The sequence below is a fragment of the Pelophylax lessonae genome, assembly GCF_965119305.1.
Source record: "Pelophylax lessonae genome assembly, chromosome: 3".
Lineage (NCBI taxonomy): Eukaryota > Metazoa > Chordata > Amphibia > Anura > Ranidae > Pelophylax > Pelophylax lessonae.
The window spans coordinates 359,967,653-359,995,512 of NC_138770.1; the positions used below are offsets into that span (position 1 = coordinate 359,967,653).

Below are 27,860 nucleotides of genomic sequence, written 5' to 3' on the forward strand. Positions count from 1 at the left end.
GGAGGCGGGACGGAGGTGCGGCCGTGTAATATATGCAGGACTTTAGCGACTCCTTATGTTTTATTATCTTTAGCAATTATCGTATTATTTATCCTTAGGATTTCATTACATTTAGTATTTCTTATTTTGTATTATATAAATAGTAAATGTAATGAAATCCTAAGGATAAATAATACGATAATTGCTAAAGATAATAAAACAAGGAGTCGCTAAAGTCCTGCATTTATTACACGGCCGCACCTCCGTCCCGCCTCCTCTATTCAGCTCTGCAGATGATGCGGCGGTGTCTTCCGTCCCACCTCAGCCCCGCCTCCTCTCAATCAGCTGCCCGCTATGTGTTATAAGTTTACCAAACCAAGATAATGTCTTATGCGCATGCGCACTTGAGACTCCTATCACCGGAAGTGACGAGGTCCGATTTTTTTCACGGGTCCGAGAAAATTTTAGAACACCGGGACACTTCAGCGGTGAGCATACATACATTACTCACTCGTGCACTGCAGCCCGCCCCACACATTCAGTGAGTCTTACTCTCCTCCCTAGTTTTTTCAATGGCACATTCAGGAAGCCAATCACGCCGTGATTAGCTGCACAGCGAACCAATCACGCGTGCCTGCACACCTGATTGGTTCCGCTGTGCCGCTACTCACGGCGTGATTGGCTTCCTGAATGTGCCATTGAAAAAACTAGGGAGGAGAGTAAGACTCACTGAATGTGTGGGGCGGGCTGCAGTGCACGAGTGAGTAATGTATGTATGCGGCTGTGCTCCTTTCCAGGCTCCTACTAGTCCACCTCCAGCCTCCTACTACCACCACTATGAGAGACTGTCTGTCACTGTATAATCTGATCGAGTCCACACTGACACCGACTGACTGTCACTGAGTAATTGGTGTTACCATATTAACCCTGACCTGCCCAGTGCCCTGTATCTGCAATTAAAACAAGGCTGCCTGCATGCTTCCTGATTTCCATTCCCAGCATCCTTCCCAATCCCTACAGTGTCACTAACATTAACCCTATGGTACAAGGCTGCAGTGTGCACTGAATCCCATTCCCTACAGTAACATTTAGGGAGAGAGACATGAGAGGACAAGAGAGAGAGAGAGAGAGACATGAGAGGACAAGAGAGAGGACAAAAAATTGGCAAAATAAATGGAAAAAATGCGAAACACCGCGTTCGGTATTCGGCCTTCGGCCAAACATTTCATTATTATTCGGCTTCGGCCAAGAATTTCATTTCGGTGCATCCCTAGGTACAATCATTACTTACCTCATTCCACCCTACTAGTATTAACGAGGTTGCTGTACTTTTATCTAACACCCATCTAACCACCTGCCCCCTGGATCCTGCTCCCTCGCACATGCTACGCTCACCCTCTAACTCACATCTTCAACCTCTCCCTCTCTTCTGGCACCTTCCCTAATTCTCTAAAACACACGCTAGTCACTCCCATCCTTAAAAAGCCCTCACTGGACCCCACCAACCTTCACAATCTACGCCCCATCTCCTTACTCCCCTTCTCCTCCAAACTCCTTGAACGATTGGTCTACAACCAACTGAGTGACCATCTGACTAAGAACAATCTTCTAGATCCCCTTCAGTCCGGATTTTGCCCTCCAACATTCCACTGAAACTGCTCTCCTTAAACTCACAAACGACCTACTTACAGCTAACACCAATGGACACTATTCTGTACTACTCCTCCTGAACCTCTCTGCTGCCTTTGACACAGTAGACTACCCCCTCCTCCTCAAAAAACTCCACTCCTTTGGCCTCCGTGACCGTACTCTTCACTGGTTCTCATCCTACCTATCCCAGCGTACCTTCAGTGCTACTTACAACTCTACTACCTCCTCTCCTCTTCCTTTCTCTGTCGGGGTCTCCCAAGGTTCTGTCCTTGGACCACTCCTTTTCTCAATCTACACCTCCTCCCTGGGTCAGCTGATTGCCTCCCATGGCTTTCAATATCATCTTTATGCTGATGACACCCAAATCTATCTCTCCACCCCTCAGCTCACTCCTTCAGTCTCCTCACGCATCACCAGCTTACTAACAGACATATCAGCCTGGATGTCGCATCACTTCCTCAAACTCAACCTATCCAAAACCGAACCCATGATATTTCCTCCCCCGCTGTCCTCTTCCCCTGATTTCTCTGTCAACATCAACGGCACAACTATCAACACGTCCACCCATGCCAAGATCCTAGGTAAAATCCTGGACTCTGAACTATCCTTTCAGCCACACATCCAGTCACTGTCCAAAGCTTGCCGCCTCAACCTCCGCAACATCTCCAAGATACGTCCCTTCCTAACCAATGATGCCACAAAGCTTCTAATCCACTCCCTAGTCATCTCTCGTCTCGATTACTGCAACTCCATTCTCATTGGCTTACCTTTAAAAAGACTATCCCTCTTCAGTCCATCATGAACGCTGCTGCCAGGCTCATCCACCTTTCAAACCGCTCTATGTCTGCTACCCCTCTTTGTCAATCCCTCCATTGGCTGCCACTCAACCAACAAATCAAATTCAAGTTACTAACCATAACTTACAAAGACATCCATAACTTGGCGCCCAGCTACATCACTAATCTGGACTCAAAATACCAACCAACTCGTTCTCTTCGCTCCTCCCAGGACCTCCTGCTCTCTAGCTCCCTTGTAACCACTTCCCTTGCTCGCCTCCAGGACTTCTCCCGAGCTTCTCCCATCCTCTGGAATGCTCTACCTACATCTTTCCGACTATCTCCTACTTTGTCTACTTTCAGACAATCCCTGAAAACACATCTCTTCAGAGAAACCAATCTGGCAACCACCTAACAACTGTACTTTTATTTTCTCCATCAGCCCATCCCACACAGTTATTGCCTCTTGTATCCCTTGACAGTCCCTCTTAGATTGTAAGCTCTAACGAGCAGGGCCCTCTGATTCCCACTGTATTAAAGTGTATTGTATTTGTACCGTCTACCCTCAAGTTGTAAAGCACTGCATAAACTGTCGGCGCTATATAAATACTATATAATAATAATAATAATGAGCTATAGTATTTTTGAAGGAATCCAGTACAGGAGGGTGCTGGATTCGCTGGCCAAGTGTGTATATTTCCTGGTGAGACCCCAGCAAAAGAAAAGATAACAAAAATAAAAAGTGAAGGGTGGAGTTCCTCATTAGGTCATTTTAAAAAGGGCTGTAGGGAGCAATTATTTGTAAGCATTGATATATTACCAGAAATATTTAGCAGTCACATGTAGTAACATGTCCCAAGTCTATGACTGTGTCCTACAATATCTTCTATACATGTCTGGGTCAGATCCGGCTGCGGTTGCGGAGGAGTTCGCCTCCTTCTTCGGAGACGTTTACACGTCCAAGGTGCAGTATTCCCCTTCTGATCTGACAGCTCTACTCGACTCCATTACGTTCCCTACTTTATCTGCCGATCAGGCCTCTGCTCTTGATGCCCCACTGTCGGTTGCCGATATCACTGAGGCCCTCTCCTGCTTTGCACGGGCCAAGGCATCGGGTCAGATGGCCTCCCGGCCGAATTTTATTCCCAGTTCTCGGAGATACTAGCCCCCAAACTCCTTGAGGTTTATAATGCTATGTGTGAGGCAGAGGATAGTCCTGTGTCTATGAGCGAAGCCCTAATTGTCCTTATACCTAAGCCCGGTAAGGACCCTAAATATCCGGAATCTTATCGTCCCATTTCCCTCCTCCAGTGCAATATTAAAATCCTAGCCAAAATACTAGCCCTGCGCCTTAATAAGGTTATCCATTCCCTTATACACCCGGATCAAACGGGTTTTATGCCCTCCAAGAACACGGCGTGCAACACCCGGCGCTTGTTCATGAATGTGCAGGTGGTGCATGACCTGGTGGGTACGCGGGTCTTGGTGTCTTTGGATGCCGCCAAGACCTTTGACTCGGTTGAGTGGCAATGTCTGGGCTTCGGGCCTAAATTCGTGAAGTGGTTGACCATCCTCTACCATCGTCCCTGTGCTCGGGTGGTGGCGAATGGTCATACTTCCCGCTCATTTCCTCTTCCTAGAGGTACTCGGCAGGGTTGCCCGATTTCCCCACTTTTATATGCCTTGGCGGTCGAGCCCCTGGCCATTTCCATACGAGCACACCCTGCTATCACTGGCCTTCACTGTGGCGACCATGTTGATAAAATAGGCCTCTATGCAGATGATATGATTCTTTATTTAGCTGACCCTGGCCCTTCTTTGTCAGCAGTCCTGGCCCTCATTACTACCTTTGGTGGGTTCTCGGGCCTGACCATCAACTGGGATAAATCACAGATTTTGTCCCTGGATGTCTTCCCCCAGTCGAGGAAACAATCTCTTTTGCCATTATTATGCGTATCCACCCTTAAACATTTAGGTGTGCACGTTTCCCGTACCCTTGCGGATTATATTTCTCTCAATATTGAGCCCTTGTATGCCCTGATTAAGCATAAAACTCAAATTTGGTCCCGCCTTCCCATCGGAGTGATGGGTCGCGTGAACTTAATTAAGATGATCCTCCTACCTAAAATCCTCTATGCCTTATGGCATTCTCCTATTTATATCCCTTATAAATATTTTGCGATCCTTGAACGACTACTGAAGACTTTTGTATGGGGCTCGAGTAGACATAAACTGGCTTGGTGTCATGCTCAGAAACCTACCAAGATGGGGGGACTCGCTGTCCCTAATTTTGGGGCATACTATCTCACGTCTCAATTGTCCCCATTTCTACCATATTAATGCTTTGGACGCTCCTAGGTACATGGCTTTGGCTTGTCCTCCTGCCTTAGCCTCGAGCCCTCACCCCTTTTGCGATGTTCTCAGGGGAGCGGGCGGGCCCTCGAATGCCCTGGTGTCAGGCGCTGTCTCTTCTCATTATAGAAGGATATGTGATTTGGCTCTTACCAAAACGGGTGACCCGGTGTTCCACGCTAAGACTCCCCTGTGGTTTAACCGACATTTGCCTGAGCTGCTTCAATTACCGGATTCTGGGCTGTGGATGACCAAGTGGGTGTTGTATCTTTCTCATGTAATGTACTATGGGAGGGGGTGATTAGACCCTTTTCCCAGTTGCGGACTTAATTTGATCTTCCCCCTACCATGTACTACCGCTACTATCAACTTCGACATGCCCTCCATGCTCAGTTTGGAGGCCGCTACCCGGACTTGCCCACGGTTGACCTTTTGGACGTCCTGACTGGCTCTGACTCCCGTAAGCTTATATCCCTTCTGTACGACATGCTGACATCTAAATCTGTCACGACCCTGGCATTTAGCATTCGCCCTCACTGGACAGAGGATACAGGTGGCCTTGACGATGACGACTGGACGTAGGCCCTTGAAACCTGTAAGCTTGTTTCACCCAAACTGTCCGATTGACTAACCCAGGTGTACATACTTCACGGAGCATACCTCTCCCTTGATAGAATAGCTAGATTTGCCCTCTCCAGAGACCCCACGTGCCTCAAATGTCTATTGTCTCCGGGCACGTTTGGGCATCTGTTGTGGCACTGCCCCCATATCCAGGGATTCTGGGCGCAGGTCATCCGCTTCCTACATGACCGCATGGGTGCTCCTGTATCATTGGATCCTAAGGTCTGACTTCTGGGCACATTTCCCCATGAGGATATTGACAACTGTTAAATTCCTCTATGAAACCCTCTTTTGTGCTAGAAAACTGATTGCCCGTACCTGGATCCAGCCTACGTGGCCTGATTTGGCTATGTGGAAGGTGGATTTTAATCAATCTTTGCCCTATAACAAAGTTATTTACACCAGTCGGGGTTCTCTTCGTAGTTATCACAAGGTTTGGGACAGGTGGCTTCATGTTTCGGATACTTGCTCCCCTGTACATGTCTGCAGTCTACAACATCTTCTATACATGTCTGCCGTCTACAACATCTTCTATACATGTCTGCAGTCTACAACATCTTCTATACATGTCTGCAGTCTACAACATCTTCTATACATGTCTGCCGTCTACATCTTCTATACATGTCTGCAGTCTACAACATCTTCTATACATGTCTGCAGTCTACAACATCTACTATACATGTCTGCAGTCTAAATCATCTTCTATACAGGTCGTCAGTCTACAATATCTACAACGTACTATACAAGTCTCCAATTTACAACATCTACTATACATGTCTGCACTCTGCAACATTTACTATACATGTCACCAAGTCAACTCACTCTTTTTAGTAATGCCCATGATGAGGGATAGGCCCAGAAAGGTTTTAAATTCGGAAACAGTGATACTTTTAATGCAAATTCTCTGGCAAGGGTCAAATTTGGGTTTGCGGCGATAAATTGATCGACATATAAATTGCTTTGGTCCACAATAGATCTGTACAGATCTTCCATGAAAAACAGCTCATAAAAATCAAGGGGAGTAAAATTGGCTGTTTCCATCTGAATTCCGTGTTGGCTAGTGAATGGGGGGAAGTACAGGCACTGCAGAAGTGGTGGGCTCCCAAGCAGGATTGCAAGTGCATCAGGAAGAACACTATTGGCTCTACGGCTCTACGGAAACGTATCGCTGTTTACGTATTTAAAACCTTTCTGGGCCTATCCCTTATCATGGGCATTACTAAAAAGAGTGAGTTGACATGGTGACATGCATAATAAATGTTGTACCTCTGTTTGGACATTTTAGCCAATAAATTTATAGGTACCTAGTGTGACTTACAGTTACAGGTAAAAAAGCACCTGGTTGTCAAGGACTGTTTGAACCGCTACCAAAAAATTTAACTGCTAGCGCTAGCAGAGATCAGGCCTGACTCTGCTAACACTGCGGTTTTGTGTTCTGTGTATCGGAAGTGACAGTGATCTGCTGATACTGCGCTGGGCGGAGGGGCTAAACGCAGGTGCTGGCAGGTGTTGGGGCTGATCCTGCTAACGCTGCATTTTGGGAACACTATACTAAACTATTGGGGGTGCTAGTATAGTTCTAATCTGATCAAAGATATTGATCCATTCAGACACTATAATAGTAATGGAGGTGTTTAGTGTGGTGTGTCACTGGCAATCAAAGGGTTAAAATGTATCACTAAATATGTGGTGGGCAATCTGACACTAACTAACAGTAATGCTAACTGACACCACCAGTGACACTAATACAGTGATCAGAAGAAATATTTGTACACTATATTAGTGACAGTGTGACAGGGCAGTGAAGGGGTTAACTGGGGGTGATCAGGGGGTTAAATATTTATTAGGGAATATATGGCGGGTACCCTAAATATCTCTGGGACTGATGCTAACTACCACTAACTGCCGCTCACACTAACTGGCATCACCAGTGAGACTAATACAGTGATTAGTAAATTATCTATGCACTGTATATAGTACACTGTGACAGTTGATGTTCTCTCCTCTCACGCTGGAACCAAAAAGGGGTCCAGGAGGGGAGATTGCATAATTTCCTGTGCCTGTGTTTACATTACACAGCCACAGGACATTCTGTGATTCGCCAGAACCGATCAGCAGGTGCAGGCCATAAATCATTGGCCTGGACCTGACGAGTGATTGGTTCTGAAATGAATCCGATCACCGCCGGGTCAGGGCGCGCGCTCCCCTACCCGTTTGTGCAAGCGACGTACATGTACGTCGTTTCGCGCAGCGGAGGCACCTTGTCGCAGTAAATCTTCAGTGGGTGGTCGGCAACTGGTGAAATAACAGACATGTCTATACTTACCTGCTCTGTGTGATGGAATTGCACAGAGCGGCCATGAATCTCCTCTTCTCGAGTCCCCCACTGATGCTCCTTCCCCCCTCCTCTTTGTGCAGTGCCCCAATGGGAAGCCGCTTTGTACTCACTCCCAAGCCCCACTGCTGTGTTAATGGACACAGACAGCGGGACTCGACCTCGCCCCTGCTCCCTCTTCACTGGCTTTGGTTGACAGCACTGAGAGCCAATGTCAAATGGGAGCAAAGCCAGTGAGACCCAGAAGTGAGGGGAGAGAAGAGCCGCAGACGTGCACAGCACTAGATCTTATGAGGGCTCAGGTAAGTAAAAGATGAGGGGGAAGGATGCTGATGCTGAAACCTTTTTTACCTTAATGCAAAAAATGCATTAAAGTAAATAAATGTTTAGGCTTTAGAACTACTTTAAGTGATGTCAGGGGCCGCACTTCACACCTCCTATATCAATTAAGTTGACCACCAATGTTCTAATCTGTTGAAATGTTTTTCTGTTACAATATTATCTGGGAATGTAGAACATTTGAATTTTTAGATGGCTATAAATGAACCAGAAAGAGTGTTATAGGTCTGCATTGCTAAAAATCAGCACATGTATGGGGGACATACTAAAACATTTAATGTGAAAATGGCTTAATGTAGCTTAATGTGTAATAAAGTGCCTAAACCATAACCAATTGCCCTGAAACTTCGCACAGACTAAGTTTTTAACTTTCCTAAAATATCCTAGAAGTTTCATGTAGTTTGGTCTTCCAGGAGGCAAACAAGGGACATTAAGCTTGTTTTTTGGGGAGCTTAATGTGGCTTAACGTACAAAAAAGAGCTTAGATGTTAACCAATTTCCCCCAAACTTCACACAATAGAAGACTCTATTGATGCTAAGATAGTCTGAAAATGTTAGCTCATTTGGTAAATCACACCAAAAGTTATTCACATTAAGCTATTTTTTTACAATACTAAAACGTTTAATGTCCACGGCTTAATGTAAAAAGAGCTTAATGTACCAAAATGTGCCTTAACCTCAACCAATTGTCTTGAAACTTTGTACAGCCCAAGTTCTGCACTTCCCAAAGCTATCCTGGGGTTTTTATCGATTTTGGTCTCCCACATGGAAAACTGGGGACATTAAGCTCTTTTTTTAGGGAGCTTAATGTGGCTTAACGTACAAAAAAGAGCTTAGATGTGAACCAATTTCCCCCAAACTTGGCACAATAGAAGAGTTTATCAATTCCAACATATTCTGAAAATTTCAGATCATTTGGTAAATCACACCAAAAGTTATTCACATTAAGCTCTATTTTACAATCCTAAAAACGCATGGCTTAATGTGAAAAGAGCTTAACGTACCAAAATGTGCCTAAACCTCAACCAATTGTCTTGAAACTTTGCACAGCCCAAGTTCTGCACTTCCCAAAGCTATCCTGGAGGTTTCATCGATTTTGGTCTCCCACACGGAAAACTGGGGACATTAAGCTCTTTTTTTGGGGAGCTTAATGTGGCTTAACGTACAAAAAAGAGCTTAGATGTGAACCAATTTCCCCCAAACTTAGCACAATATAAGAGTTTATCAATTCCAACATATTCTGAAAATTTCAGATCATTTGGTAAATCACACCAAAAGTTATTCACATTAAGCTGTTTTTAGCAATCATAAAAACATGTGGCTTAATGTGAAAAGAGCTTAACATACCAAAATGTGCCTAAACCTCAATCAATTGTCTTGAAACTTTGCACAGCCCAAGTTCTGCACTTCCCTAAGCTATCCTGGAGGTTTCATCGATTTAGGTCTCCCACATGGAAAACTGGGGACATTAAGCTCTTTTTTGGGGGAGCTTAATGTGGCTTAACGTACAAAAAAGAGCTTAGATGTGAACCAATTTCTCCGAAACTTGGCACAATAGAAGAGCCTATCAATTCCAACATATTCTGAAAATTTCAGATCATTTGGTAAATCAAACCAAAAGTTATTCACATTAAGCTCTTTTTGTACAATACTAAAACGTTTAATGTCCTTAGCTTAATGTGAAAAGAGCTTAATGTACCAAAATGTGCCTAAACCTCAACCAATTGTCTTGAAACTTTCTACAGCCCAAGTTCTGCACTTCCCAAAGCTATCCTGGGGGTTTCATCAATTTTGGTCTCCCACACGGAAAACGGGACATTAAGCTCTTTTTTTGGGGAGCTTAATGTGGCTTAACGTACAAAAAAGAGCTTAGATGTGAACCAATTTCCCCCAAACTTGGCACAATAGAAGAGTTTATCAATTCCAACATATTCTGAAAATTTCAGATCATTTGGTAAATCACACCAAAAGTTATTCACATTAAGCTGTTTTTAGCAATCATAAAAACATGTGGCTTAATGTGAAAAGAGCTTAACATACCAAAATGTGCCTAAACCTCAACCAATTGTCTTGAAACTTTGCACAGCCCAAGTTCTGCACTTCCCTAAGCTATCCTGGAGGTTTCATCGATTTAGGTCTCCCACATGGAAAACTGGGGACATTAAGCTCTTTTTTTGGGGAGCTTAATGTGGCTTAACGTACAAAAAGAGCTTAGATGTGAACCAATTTCCCCGAAACTTGGCACAATAGAAGAGTCTATCTATTCCAACATATTCTGAAAATTTCAGATCATTTGGTAAATCACACCAAAAGTTATTCACATTAAGCTCTATTTTCCAATCATAAAAACACATAGCTTAATGTGAAAAGAGCTTAATGTACCAAAATGTGCCTAAACCTCAACCAATTGTCTTGAAACTTTGCACAGCCCAACTTCTGCACTTCCCAAAGCTATCCTGGAGGTTTCATTGATTTTGGTCTCCCACACGGAAAACTGGGGACATTAAGCTCTTTTTTTGGGGCGCTTAATGTGGCTTAACGTACAAAAAAGAGCCTAGATGTGAACCAATTTCCGTGTGGGAGACCAAAATCGATGAAACCTCGAGGATAGCTTTGGGAAGTGCAGAACTTGGGCTGTGCAAAGTTTCAAGACAATTGGTTGAGGTTTAGGCACATTTTGGTACGTTAAGCTCTTTTCACATTAAGCTATGCGTTTTTATGATTGCAAAATAGAGCTTAATGTGAATAACTTTTGGTGTAATTTACCAAATGATCTGAAATTTTCAGAATATGTTGGAATTGATAGGCTGTTCTATTGTGCCAAGTTTGGGGGAAATTGGTTCACATCTAGGCTCTTTTTTGTACGTTAAGCCACATTAAGCGCCCCAAAAAAAGAGCTTAATGTCCCCAGTTTTTTACGTGGGAGACCAAAATCGATGAAACCTCCAGGATAGCTGAGGGAAGTGCAGAACTTGGGCTGCCCAAAGTTTCAAGACAATTGGTTGAGGTTTAGGCACATTTTGGTACGTTAAGCTCTTTTCACATTAAGCTATGCGTTTTTATGATTGCAAAATAGAGCTTAATGTGAATAACTTTTGATGTGATTTACCAAATGATCTGAAATTTTCAGAATATGTTGGAATAGACAGACTCTTCTATTGTGCCAAGTTTGGGGGAAATTGGTTCACATCTAGGCTCTTTTTTGTACGTTAAGCCACATTAAGCGCCCCAAAAAAAGAGCTTAATGTCCCCAGTTTTCCGTGTGGGAGACCAAAATCGATGAAACCTCCAGGATAGCTTTGGGAAGTGCAGAACTTGGGCTGTGCAAAGTTTCAAGACAATTGGTTGAGGTTTAGGCACATTTTGGTACATTAAGCTCTTTTCACATTAAGCTAAGGACATTAAACGTTTTAGTATTGTACAAAAAGAGCTTAATGTGAATAACTTTTGGTGTGATTTACCAAATGATCTGAAATTTTCAGAATATGTTGGAATAGATAGACTCTTCTATTGCGCCAAGTTTGGGGGAAATTGGTTCACATCTAAGCTCTTTTTTTTGTACGTTAAGCCACATTAAGCTCCCCAAAAAAAGAGCTTAATGTCCCCAGTTTTCCACGTGGGAGACCAAAATCGATGAAACCTCCAGGATAGCTTTGGGAAGTGCAGAATTTGGGCTGTGCAAAGTTTCAAGACAATTGGTTGAGGTTTAGGCACATTTTTGTACGTTAAGCTCTTTTCACATTAAGCTATGCGTTTTTATGATTGCAAAATAGAGCTTAATGTGAATAACTTTTGGTGTGATTTACCAAATGATCTGAAATTTTCAGAATATGTTGGAATAGATAGACTCTTCTATTGCGCCAAGTTTGGGGGAAATTGGTTCACATCTAAGCTCTTTTTTTTGTACGTTAAGCCACATTAAGCGCCCCAAAAAAAGAGCTTAATGTCCCCAGTTTTCCGTGTGGGAGACCAAAATCGATGAAACCTCCAGGATAGCTTTGGGAAGTGCAGAACTTGGGCTGTGCAAAGTTTCAAGACAATTGGTTGAGGTTTAGGCACATTTTGGTACATTAAGCTCTTTTCACATTAAGCTAAGGACATTAAACGTTTTAGTATTGTACAAAAAGAGCTTAATGTGAATAACTTTTGGTGTGATTTACCAAATGATCTGAAATTTTCAGAATATGTTGGAATAGATAGACTCTTCTATTGCGCCAAGTTTGGGGGAAATTGGTTCACATCTAAGCTCTTTTTTTTGTACGTTAAGCCACATTAAGCTCCCCAAAAAAAGAGCTTAATGTCCCCAGTTTTCCACGTGGGAGACCAAAATCGATGAAACCTCCAGGATAGCTTTGGGAAGTGCAGAATTTGGGCTGTGCAAAGTTTCAAGACAATTGGTTGAGGTTTAGGCACATTTTGGTACGTTAAGCTCTTTTCACATTAAGCTATGCGTTTTTATGATTGCAAAATAGAGCTTAATGTGAATAACTTTTGATGTTATTTACCAAATGATCTGAAATTTTCAGAATATGTTGGAATAGACAGACTCTTCTATTGTGCCAAGTTTGGGGGAAATTGGTTCACATCTAGGCTCTTTTTTGTACGTTAAGCCACATTAAGCGCCCCAAAAAAAGAGCTTAATGTCCCCAGTTTTCCGTGTGGGAGACCAAAATCGATGAAACCTCCAGGATAGCTTTGGGAAGTGCAGAACTTGGGCTGTGCAAAGTTTCAAGACAATTGGTTGAGGTTTAGGCACATTTTGGTACATTAAGCTCTTTTCACATTAAGCTAAGGACATTAAACGTTTTAGTATTGTACAAAAAGAGCTTAATGTGAATAACTTTTGGTGTGATTTACCAAATGATCTGAAATTTTCAGAATATGTTGGAATAAATAGACTCTTCTATTGCGCCAAGTTTGGGGGAAATTGGTTCACATCTAAGCTCTTTTTTTTGTACGTTAATGCCCCATACACACGTGCAGATTATCTGCAGACTTTTGTCTGCAGACTTACCTTTTCTATCTAGTGCAAGGGCCTGCCGGATTGCATACAAATTCAAAGTGTTTAGGTTTGACCTCATATTATATGGTTTTGGTAAGTCTGCAGACAAAAGTCTGCAGATAATCTGCACGTGTGTATGGGGCATAAGCCACATTAAGCTCCCCAAAAAAAGAGCTTAATGTCCCCAGTTTTCCACGTGGGAGACCAAAATCGATGAAACCTCCAGGATAGCTTTGGGAAGTGCAGAATTTGGGCTGTGCAAAGTTTCAAGACAATTGGTTGAGGTTTAGGCACATTTTTGTACGTTAAGCTCTTTTCACATTAAGCTATGCGTTTTTATGATTGCAAAATAGAGCTTAATGTGAATAACTTTTGGTGTGATTTACCAAATGATCTGAAATTTTCAGAATATGTTGGAATTGATAGGCTCTTCTTTTGTGCCAAGTTTGGAGGAAATTGGTTCACATCAAAGCTCTTTTTTGTACGTTTAGCCACATTAAGCTCCTCCAAAAAAGAGCTTAATGTCCCCAGTTTTCCACGTGGGAGACCAAAATAGATGAAACCTCCAGGATAGCTTTGGGAAGTGCAGAACTTGGGCTGTGCAAAGTTTCAAGACAATTGGTTGAGGTTTAGGTACATTTTGGTACATTAAGCTCTTTTCACATTAAGCTAAGGACATTAAACGTTTTAGTATTGTACAAAAAGAGCTTAATGTGAATAACTTTTGGTGTGATTTACCAAATGATCTGAAATTTTCAGAATATGTTGGAATAGATAGACTCTTCTATTGTGCCAAGTTTGGGGGAAATTGGTTCACATCTAAGCTCTTTTTTGTACGTTAAGCCACATTAAGCTCCCCAAAAAAAGAGCTTAATGTCCCCAGTTTTCCACGTAGGAGACCAAAATCGATGAAACCTCCAGGATAGTTTTGGGAAGTGCAGAATTTGGGCTGTGCAAAGTTTCAAGACAATTGGTTGAGGTTTAGGCACATTTTGGTACATTAAGCTCTTTTCACATTAAGCTATGCGTTTTTATGATTGCAAAATAGAGCTTAATGTGAATAACTTTTGGTGTGATTTACCAAATGATCTGAAATTTTCAGAATATGTTGGAATAGACAGACTCTTCTATTGTGCCAAGTTTGAGGGAAATTGGTTCACATATAGGCTCTTTTTTGTACGTTAAGCCACATTAAGCGCCCCAAAAAAAGAGCTTAATGTCCCCAGTTTTCCGTGCGGGAGACCAAAATCGATGAAACCTCCAGGATAGCTTTGGGAAGTGCAGAACTTGGGCTGTGCAAAGTTTCAAGACAATTGGTTGAGGTTTAGGTACATTTTGGTACATTAAGCTCTTTTCACATTAAGCTAAGGACATTAAACGTTTTAGTATTGTAAAAAAATAGCTTAATGTGAATAACTTTTGGTGTGATTTACCAAATGAGCTAAAATTTTCAGACTATCTTAGCATCAATAGAGTCTTCTATTGTGTGAAGTTTGGGGGAAATTGTTTAACATCTAAGCTCTTTTTTGTACGTTAAGCCACATTAAGCTCCCCAAAAAACAAGCTTAATGTCCCTTGTTTGCCTTCTGGAAGACCAAACTACATGAAACTTCTAGGATATATTAGAAAAGTTAAAAACTTAGTCTGTGCAAAGTTTCAGGGCAATTGGTTATGGTTTAGGCACTTTATTACACATTAAGCTACATTAAGCCATTTTCACATTAAATGTTTTAGTATGTCCCCATGTATGGTAATGCTTGATTTTCAAGTCCCAATATTTTTCCTCTCATTATAGAAGATGTATAAAAAATCAGAGTGTAATTTACAAAAGGATGCCTAATGTATAAATGGTAAAACACTTGCCAGAGTCAGACATCAGTTTTTGCAGTCATTACAAATAGCACATTTCAGACCATAGGTTATATTCTGCTACCTTCAGGTTATTGGACACTGGCAAATCTTTGGACAGGCATCCCTGGGCACCCCCTATAACCATTCCCTACTCTGTAAAACTGCTTTCCTATGTCACCTGCCTGAACTTTAGACTATGAACAGTGTGATAATAAATTATTATTAACAGACTAGAGCGATGGCTTGGTGACAGTCAAAAACTGCAAATCAGAACTTGGAAATAGTGGTGTCACTTGTCATCAGGGCCAGATTTCCATTGATATACCACCTTTGGTTCTCAACTGGAGCTGACCAGGCTTTTGGAATACTCCAATGTGAAAATAAGCATATATATGCTGGCTAGAGTTTCTTCTAAAATGATGATGGTTTTGATAATGAAATGCAGTGAAGCATACATCTCTGATAGACCATGTAGTTGATTTAGAGCAGGGGTCTCCAAACTATGGCCCTCCAGTTGTTCAGGAACTACAATTCACATCATGCCTAGTCATGTCTGCGAATGGCAGAGTTTTACAATGCCTCATGGGACTTTTAGTTCCGCAACAGCTGGGGGGCCTTAGTTTGAAGATCCCTGATTTAGAGGGTAGAGTCAGTTCACCCAATATGCAGTCATGTACTAGAAAAAAAAATCATTTTTTTACATTTTTTTTACACATTAATGTTCAAAGTATACACAAGTTCACCTTAATTTCTAACACCCACCTTCGCTTTTGTAAATCAACCCAATATGTGCCTTATCTGCTTCAGTCATTTTCTAAAGTATTGGCTCTTAACCGCCTTAGCGGTATCCCCGAGCGTGACTCGGGGTAGGAATTTTCTGCTATTAGCGGTATCCCCGAGTCACGCTCGGGGTCAATGGGCAGAGCGTGCAGACAGTGCAGACAGCGCAGCGGAGCTTCTCTTACCTTATCCTGGCGATCCAGCGATGAGCTCTCATTGCTGTGACCGCCAGTGAGATCTCTGCAGCTCGTCTGTCGGTAGGAGGACTTCCTGCTTCCGTTCCCTGCAGCAGCAATGCTGCATGGGAGCGGAACTGGGAGTAAAAATCAATGTAACACCAAACACTAACACTAATCTGAGAGGATTACACTGTATCACTTTGCTAAAAGTGGTAAAAGACACAGTGCCCTCTCAGCGCCCCCTTGCCATTGTCCTTTGCATGAATAAAAATAATTGGAAAATGGCATCAAAAAAGCGCTGTCCCGCATATGCGCTTTTTGATGAGCTGAGCGACTGCGGCAGCGACACGGAGCTGCTCGCAGAACAGAGCGACAGTGAGTTGTGCGGAGATCTGTCATCTGACTCTGGCACCGACACTGATCCCGAAAGTGACGCCGATGATCCCGCACCTGACCTAGGTGATGTGCGCACTTGGTGCCCTTTGGACAGCGACGCAGACCAGGCAGCGCCCCCGAGATTCCCTTTCACTGGTTCTCCGGGGATGAAGGTTGACGTGGAGAGAGACAACCCCCTGGCGTACCTCAAGTTATTCCTAATGGAGGAGGTAATTCTAAAGATAGTCGCTGAAACCAATCGTTACCAGGAGCAGCAGTCCGCTACGCTGCGCGCCAAATTTTCCCGTTCCAGAAAATGGGAACCAGTCAGTAGCGAGGACATCTGGAAGTTTCTAGGACTCATCATCCTTCAGGGGGTGGTGGGAAAACCACTCCAAAAATGGTATTGGACCACGAATAGGATGCTGGCCACTCCATTTTTTGGCACAGTGATGTCCTAGTACCGATTTTCTCTGATAATGAAAAATTTGCATTTTGCGAACAACGAGGAGTTTGATGAGGCCACGCATCCTGCGCCCAAACTCAAGAAAATCTGGGAGGTGTACCAAACGATCGTCAAAAACTTCCAGCAGACCTATGTGCCAGACAGGGATGTTTGTGTGGACGAAAGTCTCATGGCCTACAAGGGACGCCTGAGCTGGATCCAATATATTGCATCGAAAAGAGCGCGGTTCGGGATCAAATCTTACATGCTCTGTGAGTCGTCCACAGGATACATATGGAATGCTGTAATTTATACCGGGAAAGGTACAAAGTTCGATCCCAAGTACAGCGGCTATGGGATGGCCACATCCTCTGTCCTTTCACTGCTGGACCCCCTTTTGAACCAGGGATATTGCGTTACAACAGATAACTTTTATACCTCTCCGGAACTATTTGAAGTTTTAATCCGAAACAAAACAGATGTGTATGGCACTGTTAGGTCAAAACGGCTGGACATGCCATCCATGTTTAGCAAGAAAAAGCTAAAAAAAAGGAGAGATGGTTGCCTTTCAAACGGGTAAAATGATGGCAATGCGGTGGCGAGACAAAAAGGACGTGTGTCTCATGAGCACCGTGCACAACACCACCACTGCCATGGTCCGCACAAAACAGGGAGCAGATATGCTGAGGCCGCAAGTCGTGATCGACTACAATCACACGATGGGAGGTGTCGATCGAGCCGATCAGGCAATGACCTTTTACCCGGCGATGCGGAAGCAACAAAAAAAGTATTATAAAAAGATTTTTAGGCATCTCCTAGAACAGTGCCTCTGGAACGCCTATATTCTTTACAAAGCCAACACTGCCATACCCCTCGTTCATTCGGACTTTATTTGGAAGGTGGCTGAGCAGATTTTCATCAACCACCCGACACCATCATCAGTATCTGCAAACAGACCCGGACGACGTGCTGTTGATGTTGGCAATCCAGAGCGCCTGACAAGCCGTCATTTTGTGGACTTTGTACCGCCCACCCCAAAAAAGTTGGCGCCTACCAGGATGTGCGTCGTCTGTTGTTCTAAAAAGGATGGCAATGGAAGAAAAGTCCGAAAAGAAACACGGTACTTTTGCCCAGATTGCAATGTCGGACTTTGTCTAGTGCCCTGCTTTAAACTTTTTCACACTCAGGATGTGTATTGAATTTCTTTGACAAATTTCATTATTTTTCCTTGCCTTCTTGAATAAAATTCTATTATTGATTGGATTATAATTCATGTGTTTGTGTTTCAAATTCATTACATCTGGGATGTGTACTAGAGTCTTGTTTTGGTAAGTTTTAAGTCAGTAATTACTAAGAATTGTAGGCCTTTAATACATAACGCCAAATTTCCATGAAAAGAATTGTACCGCTTTTGGAACAGAATTCCTGACAGAATCATACCGCCAGGGAGGTTAAAGAGAGATTCTTCTAAATACCACCACAGGCAGAGCAAAGGAATGTCTAGACAAACCCATACAAATATCATATTGGTAGTAGACCAGCTTCCTATTAATAAACACGTAAGCTTCAGGGCTGTTATCTTTTACCTTGCTTCATTACTTAGTGAATCACTGGACTGATTTAAAGGTTTACTCCACTTTTATGGGGAAGAAAATATCAGATAAAAATATAGCTATGCAATTGCTACAGTCATATTATAATTGAATGTTATTAAAAATGATCTTTCCTCTTCAATCTGCAGCGCCGTAATTTCCTGTAAAATGCAATGCAATAGGGCCTACAAAACACCCCCCAGAAATGTAATTTCCTGATTGTGTGATTGGTTCACTGATTTTCCCAGAAGTCTGCACAACGATACAAGTCAGATTTTAGACATCCTTGTCAACAAAAATGTAATTTTTAGTGAGATACGTTTAAAGGATAGTCACTTCTAAAGGGATGCAAACACTGCAACTTTCCTCATTAGAGCCCTGCAAGTACATCAGCTGACTAAAATTTTAAGAAAATACTGCAACTAGGAATTTGATTTATACATGATTGGATAATTGCAGCAAATATCCACACAATTTGAGAAATCTCAACTCCTTTAGTAAATCAGCAACATAACTTCCACCTTTTAAGGCAAATTAGCAATGGCAGCTCCCAAATGTATATACCGACATGGTCCTTTTACTGCTGCTTTCTGTTGTTGTGATAGGCAGCGATATGCCTTTTGCTGACCACAGTTCGCATCGTTTTACTGTACATGTGGCATCCAGATAAGAGAATATGAAGAGTTTATTTTGTATAACAAGTTATGCCATGTGATGAGAAAGTACACAGAGTTGAAAATAAAAACAGGATGTCTACTTTGCTGCTAGTGTCTTGTGAAGTACAGTATATTGGTAGGGAAGAAAGGAAAAATGCAATGCCATGCACTGCTCCTGCATAATGACATATCATTTGTTTGGAATCAATTCTGTTGGAAGCTGCATGCTACTATAACCAAGGCCTTTGTTATATTCTCATTTTCATAAGTAATGTAGAGCCTTCTTGACTTTCTGAGCAGTCTAATGATTTTAAAATGATTTGCACATCTTTTGCAGGATGCTTATAAAATAATAAAAAGTTTCCACAGGCAGGGCTTTTTTCTGTCAGAACATGCCGGAAAGGCATTTCGCACCTCTGCCATCCCAGAGACAAAGAGGGAGTAAAGCACTCTGTTGCTTAGCAGGGCGGCTGCACCGATGCAGCTCACTTACTTCCGGCTGCAGCCTGAGAAAGCGGAGTGAAATAATCTGCACTCCACCTCTCCCTGCAGACAGGAAGCTAGTTTTAGTGTCATTTGCAGCTCCGCTGTGTGGAAGAGCTGCGGAGCGCACGGGAACCCTGAAAACTGGCCTGACTGTGACTGCTCAGTGCTGTGGACTGGAGACACAATATTTTGGGGTAAATTGTTTGACAATGTTGCTGGATGGGTGCTGTCTGGTAATGCTGCTTGGATGTGGGCCTGTGCTGTGTATTGTTTCTTTGCTGAATTGGGGATGTCTCTTTGCTGAATATTTTAAGATACATCTTTGCTGGATGGGGATGTCTCTTTGCAGGATTGGGGGTGTCTCTTTGCTGAATATACTGAGGTTGTCTCTTTGGTAAATATATGGGGATGTCTCTTTGCTGAATGTATTGAGATGTCTCTATGCATATATGGGTATGTCTCTTTGCTGGATTGGGGATGTCTCTTTGCTGAATGTTTTGGGATGGCTCTTTGCTGCATATATAGAGATGTCTCTTTGCTGAATATTTTGAGATGTCTTTTTGCTGGAAGGGGATGTCTCTTTGCAGGATTGAGGATGTCTCTCTGAATATATGTGAATATCTATTTGCTGGCTTTAGTCATCTCTTTGCTGAACATATGGGGATGTTTATTTAGTGAATACATTGGGCTGTCCCTTTGCTGGATATATAGGGACTTTCTCTTTGCTGGATTGGGCCATCTCTTTTTAAATATATAGGGATGTCACTTTGCTGAATATTTTGGGATTTCTCTTTGCTGGATGGGGCTGTCTCTTAGACCATATGGGGATGTCTCTTTGCTAAATATATGGGGTATGTCTCTTTGCTGGATTGGGCCATCTCTTTGCTGAATACATTGGAATGTCTCTTTGCTGAATATTTTGGGATGTCTCTTTACTGAATTGGGCCCTCTCTTTGCTGAATATATGTTAATATCTCTTTAAATATTCTGGGATGTCTCTTTGCTGACTTGGGGATGTCTCTTTGCTGAATATATGGGGATGTCTCTTTGCTGAATATTTTGAGATGCTTCTTTGCTGGATGGGGATGTGTCTTTGCAGGATTTGGCTATCTCTTTCTCGAATACATGGGAATGTCTCTTTTCTGAATATTTTGGGGTGTTTATTTGCTGAATTGGGCCATCCCCTTGCTGAATATATGTTAATGTCTCTTTGAATATTTTGTGATGTCTCTTTGCTAGATTAGGCTCTCTTTGAATATATGGGGATGTTTCTTTGCTGAACATATTGGGATGTCTCTTTGAATATATGGGAATGTCTATTTACTTTGTTAGATATATAGGGGCTGTCTCTTTGCTGGATACAGTTGTGCTCATAAGTTTACATACCCTGGCAGAATTTATGATTTCTTGGCCATTTTTCAGAGAATATGAATGTTAACACGAAAACTTTTCTTTCACTCATTGTTAGTGTTTGGCTAAAGCCATTTATTATCAATCAACTGTGTTTACTCTTTTTAAATTATAATGACAACTGAAACTACCCAAATGACCCTGATCAAAAGTTTACACACCCCAGTTAATACCGTGTATTGCCCCCCTTTAACATCAATGACAGCTTTTAGTCTTTTGTGGTATTTGTGGATGAGGCTCTTTATCTTCTCAGATGGTAAAGCTGCCCATTCTTCCTGGCAAAAAGCCTCCAGTTTCTGTAAATTCTTGGGCTGTCTTGCATGTACTGCACGTTTGAGATCTCCCCAGAGTGGCTCAATGATATTGAGGTCAGGAGACTGAGATGGTCACTCCAGAACCTTCACTTTATTCTGCTGTAACCAATGACGGGTCGACTTGGCCTTGTGTCTAGGATCATTGTCATGTTGGAATGTCCAAGTACGTCCCATGCGCAGCTTCCGGGCTGATGAATGCAAATTTTCCTCCAGTATTTTTTGATAACATACTGCATTCATCTTGCCATCAATTCTGACCAAATTTCCTGTGCCTTTGTAGCTCACACATCCCCAAAACATCAGCGATCCACCTCCATGTTTCACAGTAGGAATGGTGTACCTTTCATCATAGGCCTTTGTGACTCCTCTCAAAATGTAGCGTTTATGGTTGTGGCCAAAAAGCTCAATTTTGGTCTCATCACTCCAAATGACTTTTTTCCAAAAGGTTTGAGGCTTGTCTCTGTGCTGTTTGGCGTATTGTAAGAGGGATACTTTGTGGCATTTGCGTAGTAATGGCTTTCTTCTTCTCGACCATGCAGCCCATCTTTCTTCAAGTGCCTCCTTATTGTGCATCTTGAAACAGCCACACCACATGTTTTCAGAGAGTCCTGTATTTCTCCTGAAGTTATTTGTGGGTTTTTCTTTGCATGCCGAACAATTTTCCTGGCAGTTGTGGCTAAAATTTTAGTTGGTCTACCTGACCATGGTTTGGTTTCAACAGAACCCCTCATTTTCTTCTTGATTAGAGTTTGAACACTGCTGATTGGCATTCTCAATTCCTTGGATATCTTTTTATATCCCTTTCCTGTTTTATACAGTTCAACTACCTTTTCCTGCAGATCCTTTGGCAATTCTTTTGCTTTCCCCATGACTCAGAATCCAGAAACGTCAGTGCAGCACTGGATGAAAGATGCAAGGGTCTGTCAGGAGTCCAGAAAATCATTGACCTTTTATACACACACACACTAATTACACAAAAACAGATCACAGCTGAGGATGGTTACCTTTTAATAGCCATTCAAACCCCTTTGTGTAAACTTGTGTGCATGTTATCAAGCCAAAATCACCAGGGTATGTAAACTTTTGATCAAGGTCATTTGGGTAGTTTCTGTTGTCATTATGATTTACCACGACTAAACACAGTTGATTGATAATAAATCGCTTCAGCCAAACACTAACCATGGATGAAAGAAAAGTTTTTGTGTTATCATTCATATTCTCTGAAAAATGGCCAAGAAATCATAATTCTGCCAGGGTATGTAAACTTATGACCACAACTGTATATGGGGGCTGTCTATTGCTGCTTGAGGGGTCTATTCTTGCTTTAGTGGGTCTATTTTTGCTTTTACTATAGTAACAAACTCTAAGGGCTCATGCTAGCCCCCCAAATCATACATGGTTCCCTGTTCTCTAAATGGAGTGGTTCTATAGGTGGTTCTAGAGGCAGAGACAAGCGTGACCTAAGGGAAGGGATGAGTTCCTGCACCTATTCTCTGAGAAAAAAAGCCCTGTCCACATGTATTTTGTTTTAAAGTTGTTGCTTGTTGTAGACTCTGTGAGTTGCGCCTGGTGATACAATAGGGTACAACGCTCCACAGCAGAATACCAAATAGGGAGACCAACAGAGGCAGCAAAAATCAATTATATTACTTCTGACCTTCTTACCTGATTTCACCTACCATACTGGGCCATTATCTGGAGTACAGATCATACCCAGAAGTAAATGATTTTACATCTGACCGTCTTTCCTGATTTTATCTACCATACTGGGCGATTACCTGGAGTAAAGATGATAGCATGAAATCGATTCTTTTTCCACTGATTTTCTTTACTGGTTTCACATACCACATTGGGGCAATACCTGTGGTACAGATAATAGCTGGAAATGTTGAGATCAGGAGCTAATGTGATTGATGTTTGCTAAACAAGATTGTAACCATGCTTAACCGGTTGCCGACCGCCGCACGACTTTATACTGTGGCGGTCAGCCCCGGCCAGGCAGAGTGACGTATCGGTACGTCACTCGCCTGTCACTGACTTGCGAGCCAATCTTGCGAGTGACCGGCGGACCCGATCGTCCGCCGGTCACTCACGATCGCTCCGGTGAAGGGAGAAAGGCGGAGCAAGTTATGTAAACAAGCCGCCCGTCATTCTCCCTGGTGTAAAAATGAAGATCAGACGGTTCTACTATGTAGGACTGTTGATCTTTGTTTTTACACCAATAGCCATGTCCCTTTACAGTTAGAAACACGCCCCTAGGACACACTTAACCCCTCCCTCTCCAATACAGTTAACCCCTTCCCTGCCAGTGTCATTTTTGCAGTAACAGTGCATATGTATAGCACTGATTACTGCAGTAATGTCACTGGTAACCCCAAAAGTGTCAAAAATGTCAGTCAAGGGTCCGATCTGTCCGCCGCAATGTCCCAGTACCGAAAAAAAATCGCAGATCGCCGCCATTACTCGTTAAAAAAAAAAAAACACCAAAAATGACAAAAATCTTTCCCTTTGTTAGTAAACGCGATAACTCTTGCGCAAACCAATCAAAATACGCTTTTTGCGATTTTTTTTTTATTTTTTTTTTTTTTTTTTTACCAAACATATGTAGCATAAAACAAATTGGCTGAAAATGTTAAAAAATTTTGATTTTTACATTTTTTTTGAGGGGGGAATTTCATATAAAAAAAATGTGAAAAATATTGTTATTTTTGCAAAATTGACGCTCTTTTTTTGTTTATAGCGCATGATCAAAAAATCGCACAGGTGATCAAATACCACCAAAAGAAAGCTCTGTTTGTGAGAAAAAAAAGGACGTCAAATTCGTATAGGTACAGCGTCGCATGACCGCGCAATTGTCCGTTAAAGTCACGCAGTAAAAATCGCAAAAAAAACCCTGGTCTTTTAGCAGCCAAATCCTCCGGGGCTTAAGTGGTTAAAGTAAATCAGGACAATAGTAACTGATCATAGGATGAAAAAATGCATAACATTCTATGAAAAGATAAAAGCAGCTGAAATCACATTTTAAATCATGACATTTCTTGAAATAAAATAAGTAGGACCCACCCTTCCTACCTCCTGAGAATGTCTGTTTATCAAGAAGGCTTTCCCATTAAAATAGGAAGGCAGGAAGGATGAAGACAAACTCAATATAAAGAGTAGAAGCATATAGCTGGCAAATCTCTTGACCTACCGATCTTTTAACATGGGTTTTTTTCTACTTTTAAGAAGAAGAGGCATTTTGTAATTTAAATCATTTATCTTTTATATTTTATTGTAGGTAAGGTTGGAAGAAGCTCTGTTATTGCTATGAGTGCCTCCATTAGGGAATGCCTTGAACTTCAGCTACTAGAGATGGAAATGCTCTTCTCTATGTTTCCTAACAAAGAAGACATTATACTGAATGATGCCAAATCTGTTCCCCTAATAAGAAAGTATGTCGAAGGAATTTATCAGTCTCTGCCACCATCTGTGGGATACACAGTGTTTGTTAAGACAGAGGATGAGAAGGTAAGGGTTTTATATTTTACAATAGTTTCTCTCAATCCATTATATTGTATTTTAGGATGACTTTAAGTCCTTTCCACCTAAAGAAGCCTTTAAAGGTCTAAATGTCCCGTCTACATTTCAGTTCTGAATAGGTGCTGATAATGAGTCACCCACTGGGTTTTTTTTAAGCTTATCTCTCAGGGATCCCAGTGGTGAGATGCCATTGTTTTGCTACATCTGTTATACTACTACAATAGGGGTGTCTTAGTACTTAGGATTTCTGATTTGATATATACAGTAAATACTGTATATATTTTTACTATACAGCGGGTAAAATAAGTATTCTACACGTCACCCTTTATCTAGGTAAATATACAGTATTTCGAAAGTTGCTATTGACATGACATTTTCACCACATGTCCGTAACAACTCATGCAATCTATACATACAAAGAAACCAAAACAAATACTCTAAGTTCAGAAATTAAGTTATGTGTAATAAAATTGAATGACACAGGGAAACAGTGTTGAACACATGAAGAAAGGGAGGCGCAAAAAGACATGGAAAGCAAAGAGGCCAGCTGAAATCTATCAGTAATTAGAAAGCAATCCTGCCCCTTGTCAGTGCAAATTAATATCGGGTGGTTCAGTCCCAACTGATGGCCTATAAAAAGATGTCTTATTACCAAGGTGTCAGACAAGAAACCTCTCATGATGGGTAAAAACAAGAAGCTCTCTCAAGACCTTCGCAACCTTTTGTTGCAAAACATACTGATGGCATTGGTTACAGAAGGATTTCTAAACTTCTGAATGTTCCAGTGAGCACTGTTGAGGCCATAATCCGGAAGTAGAAAGAACATAATTTCACCATAAACCATCCACAACCTTCTCACAGAGGAGTGAAAATAATTATCATAAGCAGGGCTTGACAAATTTTCCTGAAATCTAGGAGCCAGCTAAAAAAGTTAGGAGCCAGTTTTTTTTTTTTCTTTTTTTTAAACTAACAACCAAGCTTTATTTAATAAAACGGATACTAAATTTACACATAAATACGACTAGAACCCCACTCTACTCTATAGCGCAATTGGATGGAAACAGACTGTCTGTCTCTTTCCATCCGATGCCATCTGATCCGATCCACGGGGTGGATAGAAAATAGAACCACCATCCGTCTGTTTTTGGCGGACAGGATCAGATGGCGGCAGATTACTGCTCCAAAAAAGGAGAATGAAGGGTCCGATCAGGTCTGCCTGAAAAACTGACAGGCGGACCTGATCAGACAGCCTGTGTGAAAGGGGCCTTCGGTTGTGGCATGGCGATGAGGGAAAAAAAAAGATATATATATATATATATATATATATATATATATATATATATATATATATATATATAATTTTTTTTAATAATTGAAAAAAAGAAAAATACATTTTTTTTTCAATAATTAAAAAAAAAAGAAAAAGTTATTATTTATTTTTTTAAATTTAAAAAATAAAATTAATAATAATAACCACACTCCCTGTCCACTTACCTTTAAGCAAAGGTAACTAACTGGACAGGGAGATAGGAATGCATTGAGAACAGGCAGTGGAAACAGTCATTACTCCCGGCCACCACAAGAGGGTGCCAGTTCCCCATTTGAAGCCTCTCTCATCTCACAGAAGAAGGCCGAAAAGCCGGGGCCTCAATTTTCGGACGGCGCGGAAGTCCGTGCACTCGGGGAGGACGTGGGAGCGCAAAAGGGACAGGACACGTCCTGCAGGGCACCCCAGGCGCCAGGTCGCTAATTCTAGTCGCAAATGCGACCTTGCGCCCGGGGTTTGTCGAGCCCTGATCATAAGAGTTGTCCAAGAGCCAAGGACCACTTCAGAAAGACCTGAAATTAGTAGGTTTAGTTTTAAGAAAACGATAAGTAATGCACTTAACTGCCATGGCCTGTATGCACGCTCACCGCGCAAGACTCCATTGCGGAAGGAAAAGCATGTTGCAGCTCGTTAAAAGTTTGCTGCACAACATTAAGACAAGCCTGTAAAATACTGGGAGAATATAGTCTGGTCAGATAAGACTAAAGTTGAACTCTTTGGATGCCCACAATACCAACAGTGAAGTTTGGAGGTGGGAACATCATGGTGTGGGGCTGTTTTTCATCATATGGTACTGGCAAAAATAATTTTATTGAAGGAAGAATGAATGGAAAAATGTACCAAGACATTCTTGATAAAAATCTGCTGCCATCTACCAGGATGATGAAGATGAAACAAGGGTGGACATTTCAGCAAGACAATGATCCCAAACACAACGTCAAGAAAAATATCAGTTGGTTTTAATAACAGAAAATAAAGCTGCTAGAATGACCCAGCCAATCACCTGACTTGAATGCAATAGAAAATCTAAGAAAAGAACTAAAGATCAGAGTTCATAGAAGAGGCCCATGGAACCTTCAGGATTTGAAGACTGTTTGTGTGGAAGAATGGGCCAAAATCACACCTGAGCAATGCATGCGACTAGTTTTTCCATACAGGAGACGTCTTAAAGCTGTCATTACCAACATAGAATTTTGTACGAAGTATTAAATACATTTCAGTTAGTGTGTTTAATACCTTTTCCCTGTATCATTCCATTTTATTACACATAACTTCATTTCTGAACTTATTTGTTTTGGTTTCTTTGTATGTATGGAATGATGTGGGAAAAATTCATGTCAATAGCACCTTTAGAAATATATTAAGCTAGAAAAATGGTGACGTGTTTAATATTTATTTTACCCTCTGTATATATATTATATCATCCAAAAGAAAGAGAACTAGGAGCAAATTGCAGTAGTCAAAGTTTTTTTTTTTTTTTTTTAATCCAGGGAAATCCTCATGTAATGCTGTGAACTGAAAACATAGAAACACAACAGTTTCATGGGTCCCCACCCTAACACATGTTTGAAAGAAGCAAGGCGATAACATGCTATTGATTGGCCATGGACACAGACTGATGCATCCAGGGCCAATTACTGCATGAGCGATAACATGCGAGTGAGCAGCCTCCCATTGCTTTCAGTGGGGCTGTCTACTCACTGCGTGGGAACTGCAGCTGCGGTTCTCGCAGCTAATCACTGAGCTGGTGCATTCGTTAGTGTGAATGCACCCTAAAAGTCAGCCAACTCATTGAAATCAGTGCACTGCTTATGTGGCTGATAGCTTAAAAAACAGTTGATATAATTGAAGTTCCCTCTAGTAGCCAATCTA

General features: G+C 41.8%; 1 protein-coding gene across 3 annotated transcripts in view; it reads left to right on the forward strand.

Moving 5' to 3' along the window:
* Positions 1–27,860, forward strand: part of RWDD2A (RWD domain containing 2A) — a 45,738-nt gene that overhangs the window by 5,445 nt on the left and 12,433 nt on the right. For all 3 annotated transcript variants that reach the window (XM_082250093.1, XM_082250095.1, XM_082250094.1), the window contains exon 2: positions 24,420–24,649. In XM_082250093.1, the coding sequence (XP_082106219.1) occupies positions 24,449–24,649 (201 nt within the window). In that variant the 5' untranslated portion in view covers positions 24,420–24,448. The remainder of the gene's footprint in view (positions 1–24,419; positions 24,650–27,860) is intronic.